We start from the raw sequence: 18711 nt of genomic DNA on the forward strand, positions 1-18711 counted from the left end.
AGTATCTTTCAAGTATAGGAAACTATTATTGAGCTGCTTGCAATATTACTGTATGGTTAAGCGCGTTCAAAATGATGAAAATACATAGGATAGGACACGTCATGATTATTTTAGGTTACAAACTGTAATACCTACGGTTAAAATATTTAGCATGCTACACAAATGGTCAGTAACACAAATGATTCTGTTTTAATTTAATCGGCGCATCAGGACAGGTTAAGCACCTAGCTCTGGAACCCATTAATTTTATGTGCCCTTGCATACAACTGCTCTTTGAACAGTGACAAAGGATATTTTTAAGCTACCATGGATGTATAACAGTGGACATAAATGATGTCTTAAGTATGATCATTCCAGTTTACAGGCAATAAATGAATGTGATACTCCCATGTGGCAGGGAACACAGAATGGGTGATGGCAAGTCAGGCTAACAGGACATGAGTAAACCAATAGATGCAAGAGTCGAAAATTATCAATTTAACATCCTCCTTAATAAATCTGCCGGTTAACAGTTTTCCTCAGGACCTTGAATGTAAAGCAAAATACATAGGCAATGGAAATAGATGAGGCTTCAGGACTCAGTTATACCCTGCTACTTTCCTCAAATTCTGAGTCTGCCATTTTCCTCCAAGTGCCCTCCTGCCAGATTTCTCCAAAGACACAAGAGTGTTATTATTATTATAACTATCGTCCCTGGATATGAGACCTACAGCATGTCCAAACACAGGTAAGATGATTATATATGCGTGCCATACAGCATGTACCTCATGGCTGCATCAATGCTTGTGGAGCTCTGAAGCACATTATCGTTTCAGAACACATAAAATGATTTGAGTCAATACAAATTGGGACATTGGGACTATTAGCTGAAAGGATGTTATGAGAGACCTAAAAACCAGCTGACACTGATAAGAGAGAGAATCAATCCCAGACAAAACTATCCAGGAACAGCCATGAAACGGACTAGGAAATATTGGAATCATGGGGCATACTCGATTACTGCAACAAGAAAATGTTTCCTCACAAAAAATACATTCAGTGATGACTTATGGTGCACTCTTTTGGTTCTGGGATATAAAAAGCAACTTTCTGGAAAATAATTTGGGGAGAAATATCCTAAGACTTCAGCAGTCTATCCCTGTTGAAGTGATTCAGCTAAAATCGCGTTGGGCACTCTTCTAAATTTTGAACGTGGTGTAACACATGAATAGGCTGACTCCTTGCTGGATTATATCAGAGTCATGAATCACCATAAATGTGGAGAGAAAAAGTGCATTTACGTTTACCTCAGAGAGGCTAGACATCTTGTTGAAAAGTGCTGGTCTGGAGGATTCTCTATAAAACCTGAGCCTTGAAAATTGGGTTTAGGTGTGGATTGACCTTGAGATTCTGGATATTCCTTAAGTCAACGTTAGCAACACAAAAGGATGATGGATGGAGTGCTGAACGATGCAAACACTCACCACCAGTCACAGATTTGGGTTTAATCCATCGTTCTTTTGCTCACCATGCCACCTCAGTTTGGATCAAGCCATATGCAAATCAGTCTTGACCCTGATCCTCATGGGAACAGTCCAGCCCAACCTGCCAAGCCAGGTCCTCCCTGGACCGAAAACAAGCATCCTGGGACCGGTTTCAGATTATCACCCTTTATTAGCCAGGCTAGCTTGAATCCAGTGGCACAGTGAGCAAGGGACTCCGTCTGGGCATACACTTCCCACTTAAGGCAACATTAGCAACACGAAAGGATGATGGACGGAGTGCTGAACAATGCAAACACCCACCCCCAGTCACTGATCTGGGTTTAATCCATTGTTCTTTTGCTCACCATGCCACCCCAGTTTGGACCCAGCCATATGCAAATCAGTCTTGACCGCGTTCCTCATGGGACCAGTCCAGCCCGAACTGCCAAGCCAGGTCCTCCCTGGACTGGAAACAAGCGTCCTGGGACCAGCTTCAGGGTACCACCCTTCATCAGCCAGACTAGCTTTAATCCAGTGACACAGTGAGCAAGGGACCCACGTCTGGGCATACCCTTCCTACTTAGGGCAACTTTAGCAACACAAAAGGATGATGGACGGAGTGCTGAACAATGCAAACACTCACCCCCAGAATCCATCGTTCTTTTGCTCACCGCGCCACCCAGTTTGGACCCAGTCATATGCAAATCAGTCTTGACCCTGTTCCGGTTGCGTGGTGAACAAACAACGATGGATTAAACCCAGATCTTTGTGACTGGGGGTGAATGTTTGCATTGTTCAGCATTCCGTCCATCATCTGCTCTTTTTGCATTTGTCGCCCCAAGTGGGAATGGTATGCCCAGACGTGGGTCCCGTGCTCACTGCGCCACTGGATTCAAGCTAACTTCGCTGATGAAGGGTGATACCCTGAAACCAGTCCTAGATTGCTTGTTTCCGGTCCAGGGAGGAACTTGCTTGGCAGTTCGGGCTGGACTGTTCCCATGAGGAACAGGGTCAAGACTGATTTGCATATGGCTGGGTCTAAACTGGGGTGGCGTGGCGAGCACAAAAAACGATGGATTAAACCCAGAACTTTGTGACTGGGGTGAATGTTTGCATTGTTCAGTATTCTGTACATCATCTGTTCTTTTTGCATTCCTTAAGCCTCCTTCCATGTTTACCTGAAGTGGGCAGTAGTGTGTTCTAAAGACTGCATGTTGTGTGCCACCAGAGCTGGTAATCGCAATGTCTTTATCTGAGAATAATGGCCGCAACACTGTGTTTGTGGCAGTTAAGCTAAGCAATATGCCCACTGAGCCCAAGAAGTGGTTTATAAACACAACAGTTTTGAAGAAAATGCTTTCATTCAAAAATACAGTTTCACTGACTTAATCATTGGTGCTCCAAAAGTTCCCATACAAACCAATAATGTGATTTAAACACCAGATGGGAAAGAGTCCAAGCAGGTCTTCAGCCAAACGTTCAGATGCCACCAGCCTTGCTAATTTACTTCCAGGGAGACAGCCCATCTGTCTCTCGGCTACTCAACAATTTCAAGCCGCATGGCATCAAGTTCCACAGCACACAACCTCATTCTGGAGAAACCTGCACAATCCAAACCTGCAGTTCAACATGACGCTAACCTCCCTGACCTCTCAAGTTCAGAGGCTCAAGGAGAAGAGGGAGTCACACTACTAATTCCTACAACAGAGAGACAGGAATTGTTTTAAGAGACAATCTTCCAGTCTCCCAACACTTTCTCAGTTCTAAGCAGCATTCTGCCTACGAAGGTGGTGTCAGGAGTATTTGTAAAGTCAACTCAAGAGTGACTGAGCAATCTTCCTAAGTGAATCATAACAGAATTTCTGCACATTCTCCTCCTCTACTTTGCAGTGTTATAATCCGTTTCTTGGATTCAAATGCTTTCTCACTGCAAAAGTAAGCTCACAGCTCCGGTTTTGTAAGAAGGAGTCACAAAAACACAAACTAAAGGTTCCCTCAGAATTAAAGCAAAACATTATTTTGATCGGCACCCTTAATGAATCGCTTCTGAGAAGGACTAATTGCAGCCTGTGAGACCTCTACAATCCAAATTGTTCAGTGTTGGAGCTTTCATCCAATCCACTGCTGTCAAAACAAAAGAGCAGTACCAGGAAGGATGGCTTTTGTGGCATCTATGCTTAGAGAGAATCAGACTTATTTTGACACCACGAGTTACAAAAGATAGGAGGCAGTGAAAGGCCGGCAGGCATCTTTCACAGAAGTGTTATTATCAGTGGCAAGCTGCCTTTGACCAGACCAAACACAAGGTAGCTGAAGAACAAGACCCCAATTGTTTGAAGAACAAACCACGTCTTCAGGAAATGCAGTAGATGCACAAGATTCAAATTCGTAGTGAGCTGCAGATCGTTCAGTCAGAAGCAGGAGATCAAAGACAGCAGGCCTTGCAACACATTAAAAAAATCCATATTGCATAAATACTTTTATTTCTATTAGTTATATGCCACACAAAGTACTTCCCTATATTTTTCCCAACCTAAATACAAAACGTAGGCCTTTCAAATGATGCACATTTTAAAGTGCCTAGCTTCACTTGTTGCACAGCTCCTAATCTCCTGTCAGTTGCATACAATGCAGTTAATTGTTCAACACAAATTTTAGATTTAAGTAGTAGGGAGTTAGGCCTCGTTTGAGCAATGCATGCGGACACCAGATGTACACAGTATTAAATTTCGATCTCAGTTTCATAAACAGATTCAGTCTCCATTTCAATGTGCAGGCCTGGCCGGGGTGGGGGGGGGGGGGGGGGGGGTGACATGGCTGCTTCTCAACTTGTGATCGGTTGTACTTAAAAGCAAGCCCACAGAATCTTTGCTACAGAGTCGCGTGGGTTATTTCACATTTATAATGCCTAAACTATCTGAGGATATTCTAGAGCAGATTTGCAGAAGTGTCAGATGTGATAGTTAAATGGCCAAGAGGGTTATCATGTTTAGGGAAAGGCACACATGGAGGAGCCACTGAAAGTTAATCACTACCCAGGCGCCAGATACACCATCTATCCATGTCCTGAAATATTAAAATATTGGGGACATAAGCATAAAATATGGATTTTTTTACCATCATCTCCGCTCGTTTAACAAAGTCCTAATATCTGCAATTTCCTATATTTATTGTAAGTGGATAGGTGGGCCTGGTCTCCCTAAGCTCCCTCGCTCTGTATTCATACCTTTACTGATACATAGCCTGAGATCACAGCAGAGGGGAGGAATGAAGTCCCAGAGAGCAGGAACCTTTATAAGTAGCAATAGCGGGCAAAAAAACACTGGGCTTGTGAACTGGTGGATGAAAGCATCTGGGACATGTTACTATTACAATGGGGTCAACGTTTGCGGTCAAGCTCCAGAAAATTCCCTACAGCACTATATGGGCAAAGCAGAACGGTCTGACATACACTCGCAGCTGTTTATTGTCTGGCATTTACATACAGAAATTGTAGGATATTTCATAGGACTAACATGCATGCATAAAAACATCGCATGGGGTGTTTGTCTGTCACTGCTCCACCCCAGCTCAGGTTTCATTATGTGTACAGCGTTTTAGAAGCACATTTACAGAGATTAATGTTTTATTTTTATGTCCTGCTAAAACAAAACAAAAAAAAAACTAGAGGATGGTAGACCTGGTTCAAGATATAAGCTCAGTAGGGACACTCTCCTGTTAAAGCTAAAGGCAAACAACAACCTTTGTGTTTTTAATGCATCACTTTCTTCAGCTTAACTAGCTTCTACCCAGATCAAAGCGTTGATAAAGATAAATGCTCCTGAACACAAATGCCAATAGTCCTTAAGCACACAGAAGCGGCCCACAGCCCACCTTCTACTTCGCTAAGGAAGTAGTCATCATACTATCTACACCAATCTCATTTTGAGCAGTCACAGCTCTCAACTAGAACACTAGCATTTCATTAATTAAACTTTAAATGTATTAATGCTTTCAAGTACATGTGCATGACAAATGAAATATTTTCTGAAATTATAGTTTAGAAAACTTAGTGTGTGGTCTGGACTCATTACTGAATGAATGGTCCTAGACAGTATCATAACCTCATAGTAAGTGTTAAAGTACACAGGCCTGTTGTAGGACACATTACCCTACTGGCAAATCTAAGTTTCTTCCATGCAGCAATGCTCATGTACACAAAACAAAAAGCAAATTTTTTTGCGAAAGAGAGAGAATACTCACCTCACTGAGGTAAATAAAAAATGAACATGTAGATCCATCCACGCCATAGCTTGAATAGCATGCATCAGTCCGCCACATGTCCTTCATCCACTGAAATTGAAATATAGATGTTGTTAGCGGTCAAAATGAAGTTTTTTCTGGGTGGGGGTAAAAGGGAAAATACTAATTTGTAACATATTTTTCTCTGTCTACTTAATAATACAGGTGCATAATTTCACTCAGACACTCACAACCTTAACGAGTATTGGCAAAAGCAACTAGTTTTAATGTGCACGCAGTATGAGCACATCAATGCCACACAAAGATACAGAAGGCAGTCCGTGCTGAAGGCTCCCTTGCCTTCAATACATACTGTAACCTTGTCAAATGAGGTCGGTAGGCAATGGAGCCTTCACTATAGTCATTCTTTAGTTTCTATAACACAGAAAGAAAGGAAGGACTAACAGAAGCCTCCCTTTCCACCTGCCCATCATTAGAAATAAAAAAGAGCACCATATCGAAACCAAAAAAAAGAAAAAATACCTTATTGTGGTATCACTTACGAGAAGTTGCCAGGAGGGAAGGGCAGACATGACAGTGACAGTGGGTGACAAGGGTGGGGACAACAAACACACAAGTAAAGAAGAGAGGCGTTGGGGAGAAGAACAAGAAAGTGGAGAAAGAGGAATGAGAGGAGGGACAGGTCAGTGGAGGAAAAGCATGTAAGGAAAGAGAGGAGTGGGAGCTAGGAAGGGGACGTGGCTGTGGGGTGGAGGAACAAAGAGCACCAAGAGGAATGATGATACATGGAAGGAAGCTAGCAAGAGAGGGACAGATAGACCTATTGAGAAGAAACATACATTCTAACACCCAATAGTATTATATGAGAAAGAAATACAGCTCTGGGCTCAGTCAAGATACGATTACAAAGTCTCAAGTAAACAGGCTGACGAAAGCTCATAATAAAAGTGAACAGCTGAAGGAGACAGACCCAAAGACCACTCTAAGGAAATTGTGCAGCCAACTCAGACTTAAACTTTGATCTGCAATGAAGAAGATACTATTCAAAGGCTATACAAAAAAAACTTACCTTAAAATACATAATACATCAATTTGATTTTATCCAAATTACATACATAAGCCTCCTAAGAGAATGCATATCTCCAGTAAAACACTAAACTAATAAATTTCTGTGTTAGAGGATTTCCAGAAGGGGGTCAATATCTTTCATAACAGACATTAATAAAAGACTAACACTTGTATTAAAAACTGGGGTCTCTATCTGTGATTAATCCATTTTATTTACAATTACTATTGAAGCATTATCTGAATTACCATTCAGGTATATTTCTGTGAGACTTCTTTTCCAAATGTTTTTAATGGAAGTGTTAATGAGATGCTTTCTTCCTGATCTAGCAGTTAATTGCAGTCTCAATTGGCAAAGAATGTCCATGTAACGGTTCAACATTCACAATGGTTTCAGCCTGGATACTTAAAGTTTCAGTGCACTATGAGAGCATAGCTCATTTCAAGTAACTAAAGAAAAAACAAATATTCATACAGGCCCAGAGCAGTACCTTTTAAATGTAGATCTAGATGTGTGCTCATACAGGTCCAGTTTTTCACAACACCCACTCTGACTAGATTTAGTCAGAAGACTTATTCTACACTGGTACAACAGAGAGAGTATTATGAGCGATATTTATTTCCATCATCACCTATTAAAACATACTTTTAGTAGATTTAAAACAAAAAAGCGTTTTTTAATAGTGTCTACAAATAATGCTAGGTGTTTTGGAATGCTTAATAAAGCAAACATTTCTATTTCATCCCATTTAGAGTCTCATATTCCCTTGAAGATATCAATATTTATCCTGAAGAATGAAGCCTTAATTACATTCCCACAAACCTGGGAAACCAAATCCTTTTTGTGAGAGGGGATTTCACACTTGTCTAAAGAGACCTTTCCCCCTCTCTGAGGAATTCAAATACATCTTTTGAACATTATTTCCATTTTAATATTCAATGGTGATTCATAATATGTTCACAGGCAGTGAAAGAAATCTAAAATTGCTGTGAATACAGACATTTTAATTGCACTCCTTGTACACTAAGCAGATAAGTTTATTTTTTTGCAAATCCAAAGTATAAATCAGCGTTTAGCTTTCACTAGTTTAATAACACAACAACCCAATGTTTCCAAGTATTAATAATATCTAAGTAGACTATCTGCGTAGATTCCCATTTGGAAGATAATTTCTCATAATCACCTTTTTTAGTGTCCTGCAAATAGCAGGAATTCATAAATGTAAATTATTTTGGGATGGCGTTTTCAGAAGATGAGAAGAGAAAGAACATTAAACAGGAGAAGGTGAAATACCTTTTCTTCATCAAGATCCTAGAGGATTTGGTTTGTTCTAGTGAAATATATTATGTACTTTTAGAACTTTCTAACCACGTTAGAAATCCCACTTAGTTAATGTATATCAGCTATTTACTTAATATATTTTTTGTTTATTTTTTTGAACAATGACTCATGAGCGAAAATGGCCTGTAGCTTGGACACAACAGCAGATTTTCATTACATTCCCCTACCAATATTGCTGGAAATGATTTAATTGACTAAACTAAAGAACCTCTTTATAGATCAAGGAGAACATGAGCCAGGAGATTCATTTTCACAAATACTACATTGGAGTTAAGGGCAGCCAAACCTCGTGTATGCCCTAAAAGACTTCAGGTGAAATATAATTCTCCATCGAATTGTTACACTTTTCCTGTATTGTTGAAAATATTAGAAACTTGCTTGAAGTGTTAATATTTTATAACAGGTCTAGTGAAAGGATCTATTAATAGCTTCATGACTAGTAAAATCGACACTCATTAAGAATCGCATCAATGTCTTTGCTTTTTCGGAATTTCTTTTACTTCTATGCCAAAAAGGTCAAACTGTCTTCACCACAGTTGAAGAGCTTTGGTTTAATTTCGAGAAGAGCATACTCTGCTTTATGTAAGTAAATTTGGTTACCTTATATTTACAGGTTTCAATGTCTCTTCATATCGTTACTTTTATGGCAAGGAAATGCCACTAAAATACATTTCTCTCATTGTTACTCCCAGGAGCAATCAACAACTTGATCAACATAGAAACAATGTGACGTCACTGTTTGCACCACCACCTCTCAGCTGGTGCCCTTCACTTCTCTATTATCTACCCTGCAGTCATCCTTTACATTACCTATTGTCATTCTCTCAATAGTTCACTTACAATATGTTTATTCTTCTTTGACACGTTTTAGGTTTTCCTTCTTTATCACTGTATTACTTGTTGTAATTTATTTTTAGCTTGCTGCCAACAATCTGTATTATCTTTCGCCCTGTTCCATTTAATGAGCTAAGATGAACATAGCACATGTTCTTACTTTAATTCCACTGCCTTTCTATTATCTGTCATGCACTTCCTTAGGGCAACTCTCCATCGGCTCATCTTGTACCCTAATCGCAGTAATAGTCCAATGCCACCATTTCGGATTACACTCGCCTGGATTTGACCAGCCCACAACACAATTCATTAAACATGACCCTAGCACTTTCCTCTCAGCATCCTCACTTTTCCTAGTGAGTTTCAGTCAGCATAACCGTCACCATACTCTGATGCTCTTTCTTAAGCTCAGAAGCTGCCAAAGTTACTTGCCTCATGAGACATTCACCAACATGTTACATACAAGAAATTCTAGTAGAAAAGTTTCTAAAAAGTGCAAAAAGCTAAACTCCAACTCTTTTCCTCCAAAGAGTCCAACTATTGCTATTTCTGTTAGATTTAACAGCTATGTTTGTCACTCCACCTTCCTAGAGCCCACGAGCCCTCTCCTGTGAAAGAGATGTTAAGTGATGACCAGAATTTAGTTTCCTGGGGGCGTGGCCAGGAAAACCAGTATGGTGGACATGCCTCGCTGAGCCCATAGCCGCACCCCCGATCAATCCTCATTTAAGGTGCTGACATGGACTTTTCCCCTGCCCGATACACTTGTGGACCCCCTGGCTCGGAGGAGGTCTTTAGGAGCAATATTTTGATGCAGTGGGAGCCACCGTACTTGTCTTCAATTGTGCTGCATACTTCCATCACAGTTTTGCCTCAGGACTGGGGATGCGGCCGCGAGTCCAGACACACCTTATCGGGCCCCCCAGCCCACATTCAAGTATGTGGGAGGGGACGACTCCTGTGTTTACTCTGACCCTCTAAGAGCCGGCAGCTCATCATTATGTAGGTGTCCTAGGGGACCGTGGCACCACCTGGGAGTCTGGGGTGTGGCTGCAAGCTGAAGCACCCTTGGTGGTGCGTCTGCTCACCATCAGATCTGCAAAGGGGAGGGTGAGGCCGGGCCCAGCCACAGCTTATGAACCAGGGGAGACTAAGCAGAGCCCTCTCAGGTCCCGGCTGCAACTTCAGGACCGCCTTGTTGAGTATTCCCAGGGGCGGCATAGGCCCAGTGCAGCAGGCCACAAAAGACCCTTGGCAGGCCCCCTTCGGGAGACAACTGCTTGTCCATGGCCTTTTGGATGAGGAGAAGGAGAACAGGGCAGTCCCACCTGACACCCCTGGTTCCCTTACCATAACGACTTGCTCACCTTTCTGCTCTAATGACTGCTACAGCTCAACTGGGCCCCCCTTCTAGTCCATTGGGGCACTGGATCCTTGTGCTGCCTCCACGCAGGCCAACCATGCAGCAAGCAGACAATAAACCAGACACTCCCTAATTCAGCCCTCTGTGGGGGAGGTGTTTTGCCCCACAGGGCCTTCTCTATTTCCTACCCCCTTCCTCTGTGGCCTTGCCTGAACAGGTGGGGGAGCAGTCGTGACAAGACACCTGGACCTGTTGTCGGAGGGGTAGAGATAGCAATTCCACCATGGGTCAGGATAAACCTTCAACCTCTCAAACCCAGGCCAAGATCAGCAAGTTTATGGCCCAAACATCTGTAGCCCAATGGGCACTGGAAAACATAGGCCAAACAACAATGTCTGAAAATCCTGACAACAATGGACACTAGTCTACAAGCCATTCAAGTTTTTCACATGGGACTTGAATTCAAAATTGGCGAGGTTGGTGTTGAGGTAACTTTCTTGCAACAAGACCTGCGCGGGGTGACGGACAGTTTATCTGAGGCGGAGGGGCACATGTCCAAACTCGAGGTCACAGTGACAGAACATGAATCAGCATTTTTGCGATTCTCTCGCAGGCCTACACTCCTGAAGCCTCATGAGGAGGACGCTGAGGGCACAGCCCACAGATGCAACCTTCATTTTCTTGGGTTCCCTGAAGCAGTAGACGTTCCCACACCCGAACAATTTCATTAAGGCTGGATTAATATCTGGATGCTGATACCTCAACTCTCTGCTTGCATTATTGTGGAAAGTGTGAACTGCTCTCTGGCACAGTAACACCCTGCAGGGCTCACCTGATGATTGCCAAATGTCTGAATTACAGAGAACTGCAAGACAGGGGACCTCTGATTCCATGCAAGCAGATTATGACTTTTTCAGACATTTGGGTCAACAACATCGGATGTCCTACGACAAAGTCAGGCAACATCTCAGGACCCAGGCAGTCCAATACATTCTCCTGTTCCCAGGGAAACCTAAAGTACTTCACAACTTCAAATCTCTATTTTTTGAGACCTGAAACAGCTTGGACCTGGGTAACGGAACACCGGCCCCTTATGTGCAATACACCACCACCATGGAGGACGAATACATCACAGAGAGATGACACCAGGGGGTACATCCGAGGAGCCATAAGAGAGCAATGTGATGAAATTGTCAGGGCTCCATACACAAATGCCATTGAACTCTGAGGAAGATCATCTCAACAATGACCTCACATCCTCTAATGATTGGTTGCAATACAAGCCACCCTCGTCACCACCTAGATCCACTATAAATCAGAATCTTTTTACTGCTGATTAACTGTGTTGACTGCCTACTTACAGCTTTAATGTCAGCACCACTAGTATCCTTCTGATCATTGGTCCAGCTAAATCTGGCTTCGGTTCCAGTTACTGAACTGCCACCTAGTTCTTGGTTGAGGGAGGGTGACATGCTTCCGGGATGGAAGTGTGGAATGGAAGAATGTTGCTGTAGAGGTCTTGAGGTGTTACAATGTCTGAGTTGTTATTTGTATTTCGTCATGTTGACTTTTAGCTTACACTTTATGCTGCACTGCTTGTCTGCCTCTTATACACACACACGCAAACACACAGACACACACACCCTCCCTGCCCAATACAAAACCCTCATGATGGAAACACCAGAACCGATCCCTGCAATCTCATGGAATGTTAGTGGCCTTAACCTTAACATCAAGAGGGGTGTAATGTTCCAGTACTTTAAGTGCCACTCCACACAGGTGGTGCCATGGCAGGAAACACACCGGCTCTGCAGTATTTCTCCTTTCCTACAATGAGGTGTTTATACAAGGGTATATTACACCAGAGGTATTACTATGTCCCATGGTGTGGCTATTCTCCTACACAAATGCTTTCCCATGGAAGTAACTAAACCTTACTGTGGCACCTGAGGCCGCTTTGTCATCATTGAAGAGGACAAGAAAGGCACACATCTGATGATTGCCTCTTTCTATAAACCCCCCCCATACACACACACTAGTGATGAACACACTGTAGGCACTCACAACAGCACTGTTACAATCCTACCGGTCCAACTCTACTGGGCAACAACTTCTATTCAGTCATGGATTCATACCTTGAATTTAGCAAACCCCAGCATGTAAACTGATCGACCTGGCATCATTGGCCACCTCCCTGGACCTGACGGATGTCAGACTGATGCTTACACAGATTACAGAATTTACTTTCTACTCTCACTTGCACAGGTTCTCTTCCCAAATAGATTACTTTCTCCTGCCTGAGCTGGCTAATTCCTGAATCCTGACACACGCACTGACCGTCCATGTCCCACTAACCCTTACAGTCTGGTTGCCCAGACTGAGGTGGCTGGGGCAATGGCAGCTGAGTGTCTGGTGGCTCTTGGATACCGCATTTGATGACTTACTCAGACAGGAAATCTCCTACTACCTAACTGTGAACAAAGATACTGTGGATTTGCCCACCATACTCTGGGAGGTCTTAAAGGTGGTCCTTTGGGGACAAATAATATCCCACCAAACCACGGCCAAAAATCAAAAACAGAGGGAAATAGAGGATTTAAAACATGGAATATGCATAAATGCAGGGGGTCCTCATGCAAACTCCCAATGACCAAGCGCAACACACCCTAGAAATGAAGAGGCTGACACTTAGACAGAAACTACTCAATAAGGTAACTTTTGCATACCCAACTACACAATATAAACTATACAAATTAGGTGAGAAGGCCGGGAAACTCCTACACTGGCTAGCAAACAGGGAACAACAACAACTCCCAGCCTAAATTCTAATTTGGCCATACAGTCTCTGCCTCTCATCTCGCAATCTGAGAATTTGCGAATTACCACTATCCCTCTACGTGGAACAATGTATGCCCATGGATGAACAGTGCAATTCGATCATTGAAGACTTGATTGTCCCCAAACTGACAGACGCAAGTAGGCAAGACCTAGAAGAACCTCTCACTGCTAAAGAGATACTGAAAGCCACACAGGCCCTTCTAACAGAGAAAACACCAGGACCAAATTGTTTCCCACTGGAATTGTATAAGAGGCATTCATCACGGCTCATCCCACCATTGATTGACATGTATAATAATGCCCTGAGAACAGGGGAACTCCCACAAAAGTTACAGAGAGCCTCGATCTCAGTGATCCTAAAACCAAAGAAACCACCTGACGTGTGTGAGTCATCTAGACCTATTTCCATTATTAACACGGAGACAAGATCCTTCCCAAAGTGCTGACAAATTGACTGGTAAAGCCAATAAGTCCATGACACACTCAGACAAAATTGGCTTTATGCGAAGACTTAGTGTGGGAGTGTGACCTCCTAAATAAGGCTAGGTGACACGCAGTAGGGCAGTGACATTTACTACCCTCTAAGGTCAACTCAAATCTTTTGACTCTGACAGGAGTAATCAGATAATAAAATCAAACAATAAGAAGCAATAGCCATAAACAACAACAAATTGCAAATAGGAATATGTAATTTATACACACCATGACCTATTTGGCCATGAATCACTACAGCAATTTAGTAAAGTTTAATATTTATTGGCCTTATATTAACAATGCTACAGTCACATAAATAATACGCAAAACCAAATGATAGCAATACAGAAACATCATAGGTTGACCAAAAAGTTTAAAGAATCTTAGTCTAATGACAGCAATCACCATTAAACACTCCAGAAGAATTATACAGAATAACAGAATTATTTGAGCTATAGCAACAGATTTAATTAGTTGTGCAGTTTAATCAGTCATAATCAATTAATAAACAATCAATTTATTTATTGGGTCAGACATCCTAGCTACCAAATTCTAATTCCACAAGCATGTGTGGAGCCTGGCTTTGTCACATGCAAAAATCAAAAATAAGACAAAAATTATTTGGAAAACATCTAACTTTGGCAGTAGCAAAAATAAGCGGTTGGATTTCTAAGGGAAAAACATGCAAGAGAAAACCAAAACAAATGCACAATGGTTTTACCTCTCCTAAATAAGACAGCAGTTAGCAGAGTCTTCGTCAGCAGATCACTGGAACAGCCGGTATCAGAGATCAGCATCAGAAACATGAAAGAGGCAACAGTTCAGTAATGTTGGGCCTAAAGTAACTGAACTGTTAGAATCATAAATATGACAGTACTTCTTCTCCTCAACTGCAGAAAAACTTCTCAACACCTCTCCTAAAACTTTGCTAAATCAAACTTCCAAAAGTTACTAGCGAGACTCCTATTGGACAAGACAATGAGGTGTGATAGTGAGCAGCCAATTGAATTTCACTTCTCGGTTTGTATCGTTTCTTCACTCTTCTACAAGATAGGCCCATGTTGACACTCCTCTCTGGTCCGCAGTTTCCGCAAAATATTAACATTGTAGAAAACCACACAGAAAATGACCATTTTAGCGAACGTTACTTCTTACCAGAAAGTAAAGCCCAGTGTTAAACTTTCAATTTGTTATCACAAGTAAGTACAGAATGGGCAGAGTGGTACAAGACAGTAGATTTCCACTGTGAGCTTTCAAATGAACATCTAATAAACAATGTTTTCAAAAGCTTCTCAATGAAGTTAGCATTACATCTTCAACACTATACTTGTGTAAAAATACTGAAGCTTAGGCCTTTCACTAATGCTAATACATGAAGAATAAAACAGCTTTAATAATCATATCTAGTACATTATTTAATTAAACAAATATAATTTCAGATCATTCGTTTTGCTCATCAATATTAATTATCTTTTGTCAGTATAAATGGTCATTCTTCAAATATGTTTTTAATGTTATTTATTATTTCAAATAAAACTCAAGGTGGTGGACACCATGTCAATCACATTTCAAACATGCACGTTATATTTTTGTAACACACGTTTCTCTAGTTAGGCTTCTTTGGTAAACCTTATATATAGGACTTGTCTACTCATATTTTTATTAATAATATTTGCTCTCTAACAGTAGCACCCACCACGGTCTTCGACGCCTGAATAGACTTAGCCAGTGATGCAACAAAGAATAGCCCTTCTATCAACTGATTTTGTAAAGACCTTTAATTCGGTCCACTGACAATTTACGTTTCGCCTAATGGAACACATGAACTTTGGCCCCTCCACCTTCATCACTCTGTCAAAGTACTCTGCTTCAAGCTGTGAGTGCAGTCCAAGTAAATGGGGAACTCTACCCTGTCATTAATAGTGAAGGAGGAATGAGACAAGGCAGCCCCCTGTCGCCTTTCATATTTGCCATCGTCATCAATCCATGGGTTGAATGGATTTGGCAAGACATGCAGCTCAGTGGATTCTGATAGCCTGAAGATCATGAGGATACAGTGTTATACGCCAAGGTCTTCCTATCCTATATCAGTAACCCTGAGACCTCGCTACACCGACTCTTTTTTAGTCTAGAGAACAATGCAGACAAGTCCGGCCTTACTGTGAACTAACCTAAATCCTACCTGACTCATGCACAAGAGGACATACAACACACCACCTGCCTTTTTCCACACCCTCCAGTCAGAAATGATAAACAGCCTCTGGGCTGGAGGCCTGTCATGTATCTCCTTTATGTTCTGCCTCAAGAAGAATCACAATCAAAAAAGAATATTAGTGGAAGACTCCTTTGACTGGAACTTTCATCACCAAAAGTTCTCAAATATCTCCTCTCATGGGTTGCTTAAGGATAATTTTTTCACTTGATGCCTCAACAAGCATCTCCTGAATTTGGGTTTTTGGATGACCTTCTCCAGGATTGAAGCCCCCTCCTAGGGTATGACTTTGCTTCACTCCGTTAATTCTCTTGTACTCAATCCATCTGCACTTTTGTTGGGTTTGCTGGGTCCTTGCAACTCCCTTCTTTGCCTCCCAGGCCTGGTTCCCAACACACCTAAAATGCATGTCGGCTCTCCACAGCACCTCCTCTTACCACTCGTCTGGACCTTCTTCTAAACTCCCGGGAAATATTCATCCTCTAGCCCTGAACAATTATCCTTCCTGCCTGGACTAGCTAATGTCAGTACAAATGGAACAAGAAGAAGCATTTCCTGCATGTCTTTTTGCCTTCTGGAGGACTCTGGGACTATCGCTCAAACTGGGCTGCTTAAGATTGTTGAAGCATTGAAGAGAAAATAAGTTACCGTCATGCCTCTACCCGTGCATAAGCTATATTCATAAGCATTTCATTTGAGAAGAATCTTTCTTGTAGTACCACTATCCTTTTTTCACTCTGCATTTTCTGCTTGTCACCACCCACTGCATCCACGCACTATAGGCAAGAGCTCCAATGTCTGTAGGCTCATGAGTCATTTCCTTTGCTCACCTCCTTTGTCCTTGTCACTCCTCCATATCTGAGATGATCACTGTCCCTCTAGGTCTCAGTGCCTGCCCCCCTCAGTCAGATTTGGCCTTTAAAGAACTAACAGCAAACCTAACAGTCCTGCTCTGTTTGATCTCCATCAAACGTGTGTCTGATGTCAAGGCTCTTTCAATTCACAAGAGATCCTGCACCCATAATGTGGTGGTCTTCTTCAGTTCGGGAGGACAAAAACAGATTGTTTTTCCATTCTGTATTCCTGCTTCCCAAATTATCCTCAGTTCGCTCAGCTCTGAACTAGCTGTCAATAATGAGATGCATATGGCTTTTTTTCCTCAGACTACACTTTACTTCCCAAATTCATATCTCTTACAGGAAACCCCTGTAAACCTTCTTCCCCCTCTCCCCCAGCCATATGGGCTTGCTGGTATTATCTGAAAGTCACAAAGGTGCCCAGGTTGTAGGATTATTTTGCTCACAGAGACATGATAACCATAGCCTCCTTTTTCCACTTTCAACTAAGATGATATCCAGAAAGCTGCAGATTTGTATAATGCATCCACCTTCCTGACCTACTTTAGATCCATTGAGAATGTAATGAATGCTGTGCTCAGTGTGCTTTGATTATGCCATATAATGACTCCACATTGTCCTTAACTTATAATAGTTATTTTCGTAGCTTGCAAAAAGAAATCTAAATTGCATTTAAGACAAGGAGACATAAATTATATGCTCCCCCTGCCTCTTAATTCTTCCTAATAGGTGGTATATTATATTTCAAATATCAAAATCGACATGACATCTTGCATGAATGCACTTCGTGCAATCTAATTTGTCTTGAACAGTGCATTTTTATAATTTATTCACTTGCCATAGAATTTTTGCAACCCTTTCTGTATCTGTTTCTTCCTTTTTTCAGCTCCAGGGGTATCTTTCTCTTGCCCTCTGCTTATTCTTCTTTACACCTTGTGGTTGGTCGCCTGACCCCTTAGGACACTGTCAACCCGCTGCCTTTATCCTATTGACTAAGAGCCTACAGTTAATCTTCTTTGAAGCTGTATAGTCTCAAGCTACTTCGGACACTGCTTCATTGTGAAAACAAAACAAGAGAACACATGGCCGCTAGTTGAGAGACGCTGAATCAAACTGTGGCATTACTCTATGTTTCTCTGTTGATTAAGCGTTTGATCTTCTGGGAGTACAATTAAAGAGACATGGCATATCATGTTAAGTCTCTTGTCTTTAACAAAGTTTATACTTTCTTCTCACGAGTTAGGAAACTCCTTATTTTAAAAAATATTTTTGGGCCTCTTTTTCCAGTTTAGCTTCCCTTCACTGAATATCCTTGAGTACCTCTCATTGTGATTTCTGCAATTCACAATCCATGAGACACCCCAAAACAGATTTTGGGTTATTCTCACTTACCCTTAATACCTTTAACAAATATAAACGATCACAAGCTTCCATAATTTTATGACCAAAACCAATACTACAAAATAGTAAATGATTCAGCCACCAAACAAAGGTCTGAGCACATATCTAGAAACATTCTCATTTTTTGTTCACAACTCCTTTCCCAGTGGATTTCAACCAAGTATGGTAAAATTGCCTGAATGTCAATTAATGACCACATTCTTAGGCCAACTTCTAGTGCATAATGGAGGCGAAATATAATTCACGCTATCTACTAACTATGGAGATTCGGTAGTGGATTCAATCACTAATTGGTAGAACTCCAATAAACATTACGATGGAGATCATTACAGTGCTTATGGTCTCTAAGCCAGAATATTCCTTAACAAACTATTCAAACCACATTGAGGAGAAACACTTGTGCCCCACCGCCTTAACTGGGTTGTACACCCGGCCTGCTCTTACTCACAGACCAAAACCCTTTGCCTTCATCCTCTGTCCAACTGCACAGAAGAAATTGTCCAGGTCCATCAAAGACCCGTTTGCAAGATTTCTACAGGCAAACCACTGTGAACCAAGCTCCCTGCCAACTATGAACACCTTTAACCTATACTTTCACAGTTGCTAAACCTTGCATGTTC

The 18711-nt window shown here is 41.7% G+C and overlaps 1 protein-coding gene across 2 annotated transcripts in view; it reads right to left on the reverse strand.

Moving 5' to 3' along the window:
• The window catches only part of MGAT5 (alpha-1,6-mannosylglycoprotein 6-beta-N-acetylglucosaminyltransferase), a 599358-nt gene that overhangs the window by 328191 nt on the left and 252456 nt on the right, over positions 1–18711 (reverse strand). For both annotated transcript variants that reach the window (XM_069224676.1, XM_069224675.1), the window contains exon 5: positions 5706–5795. In XM_069224676.1, coding sequence (XP_069080777.1) covers positions 5706–5795 — 90 coding nt within the window. The remainder of the gene's footprint in view (positions 1–5705; positions 5796–18711) is intronic.

Source organism: Pleurodeles waltl, chromosome 3_1 (assembly GCF_031143425.1).
Source record: "Pleurodeles waltl isolate 20211129_DDA chromosome 3_1, aPleWal1.hap1.20221129, whole genome shotgun sequence".
NCBI lineage: Eukaryota > Metazoa > Chordata > Amphibia > Caudata > Salamandridae > Pleurodeles > Pleurodeles waltl.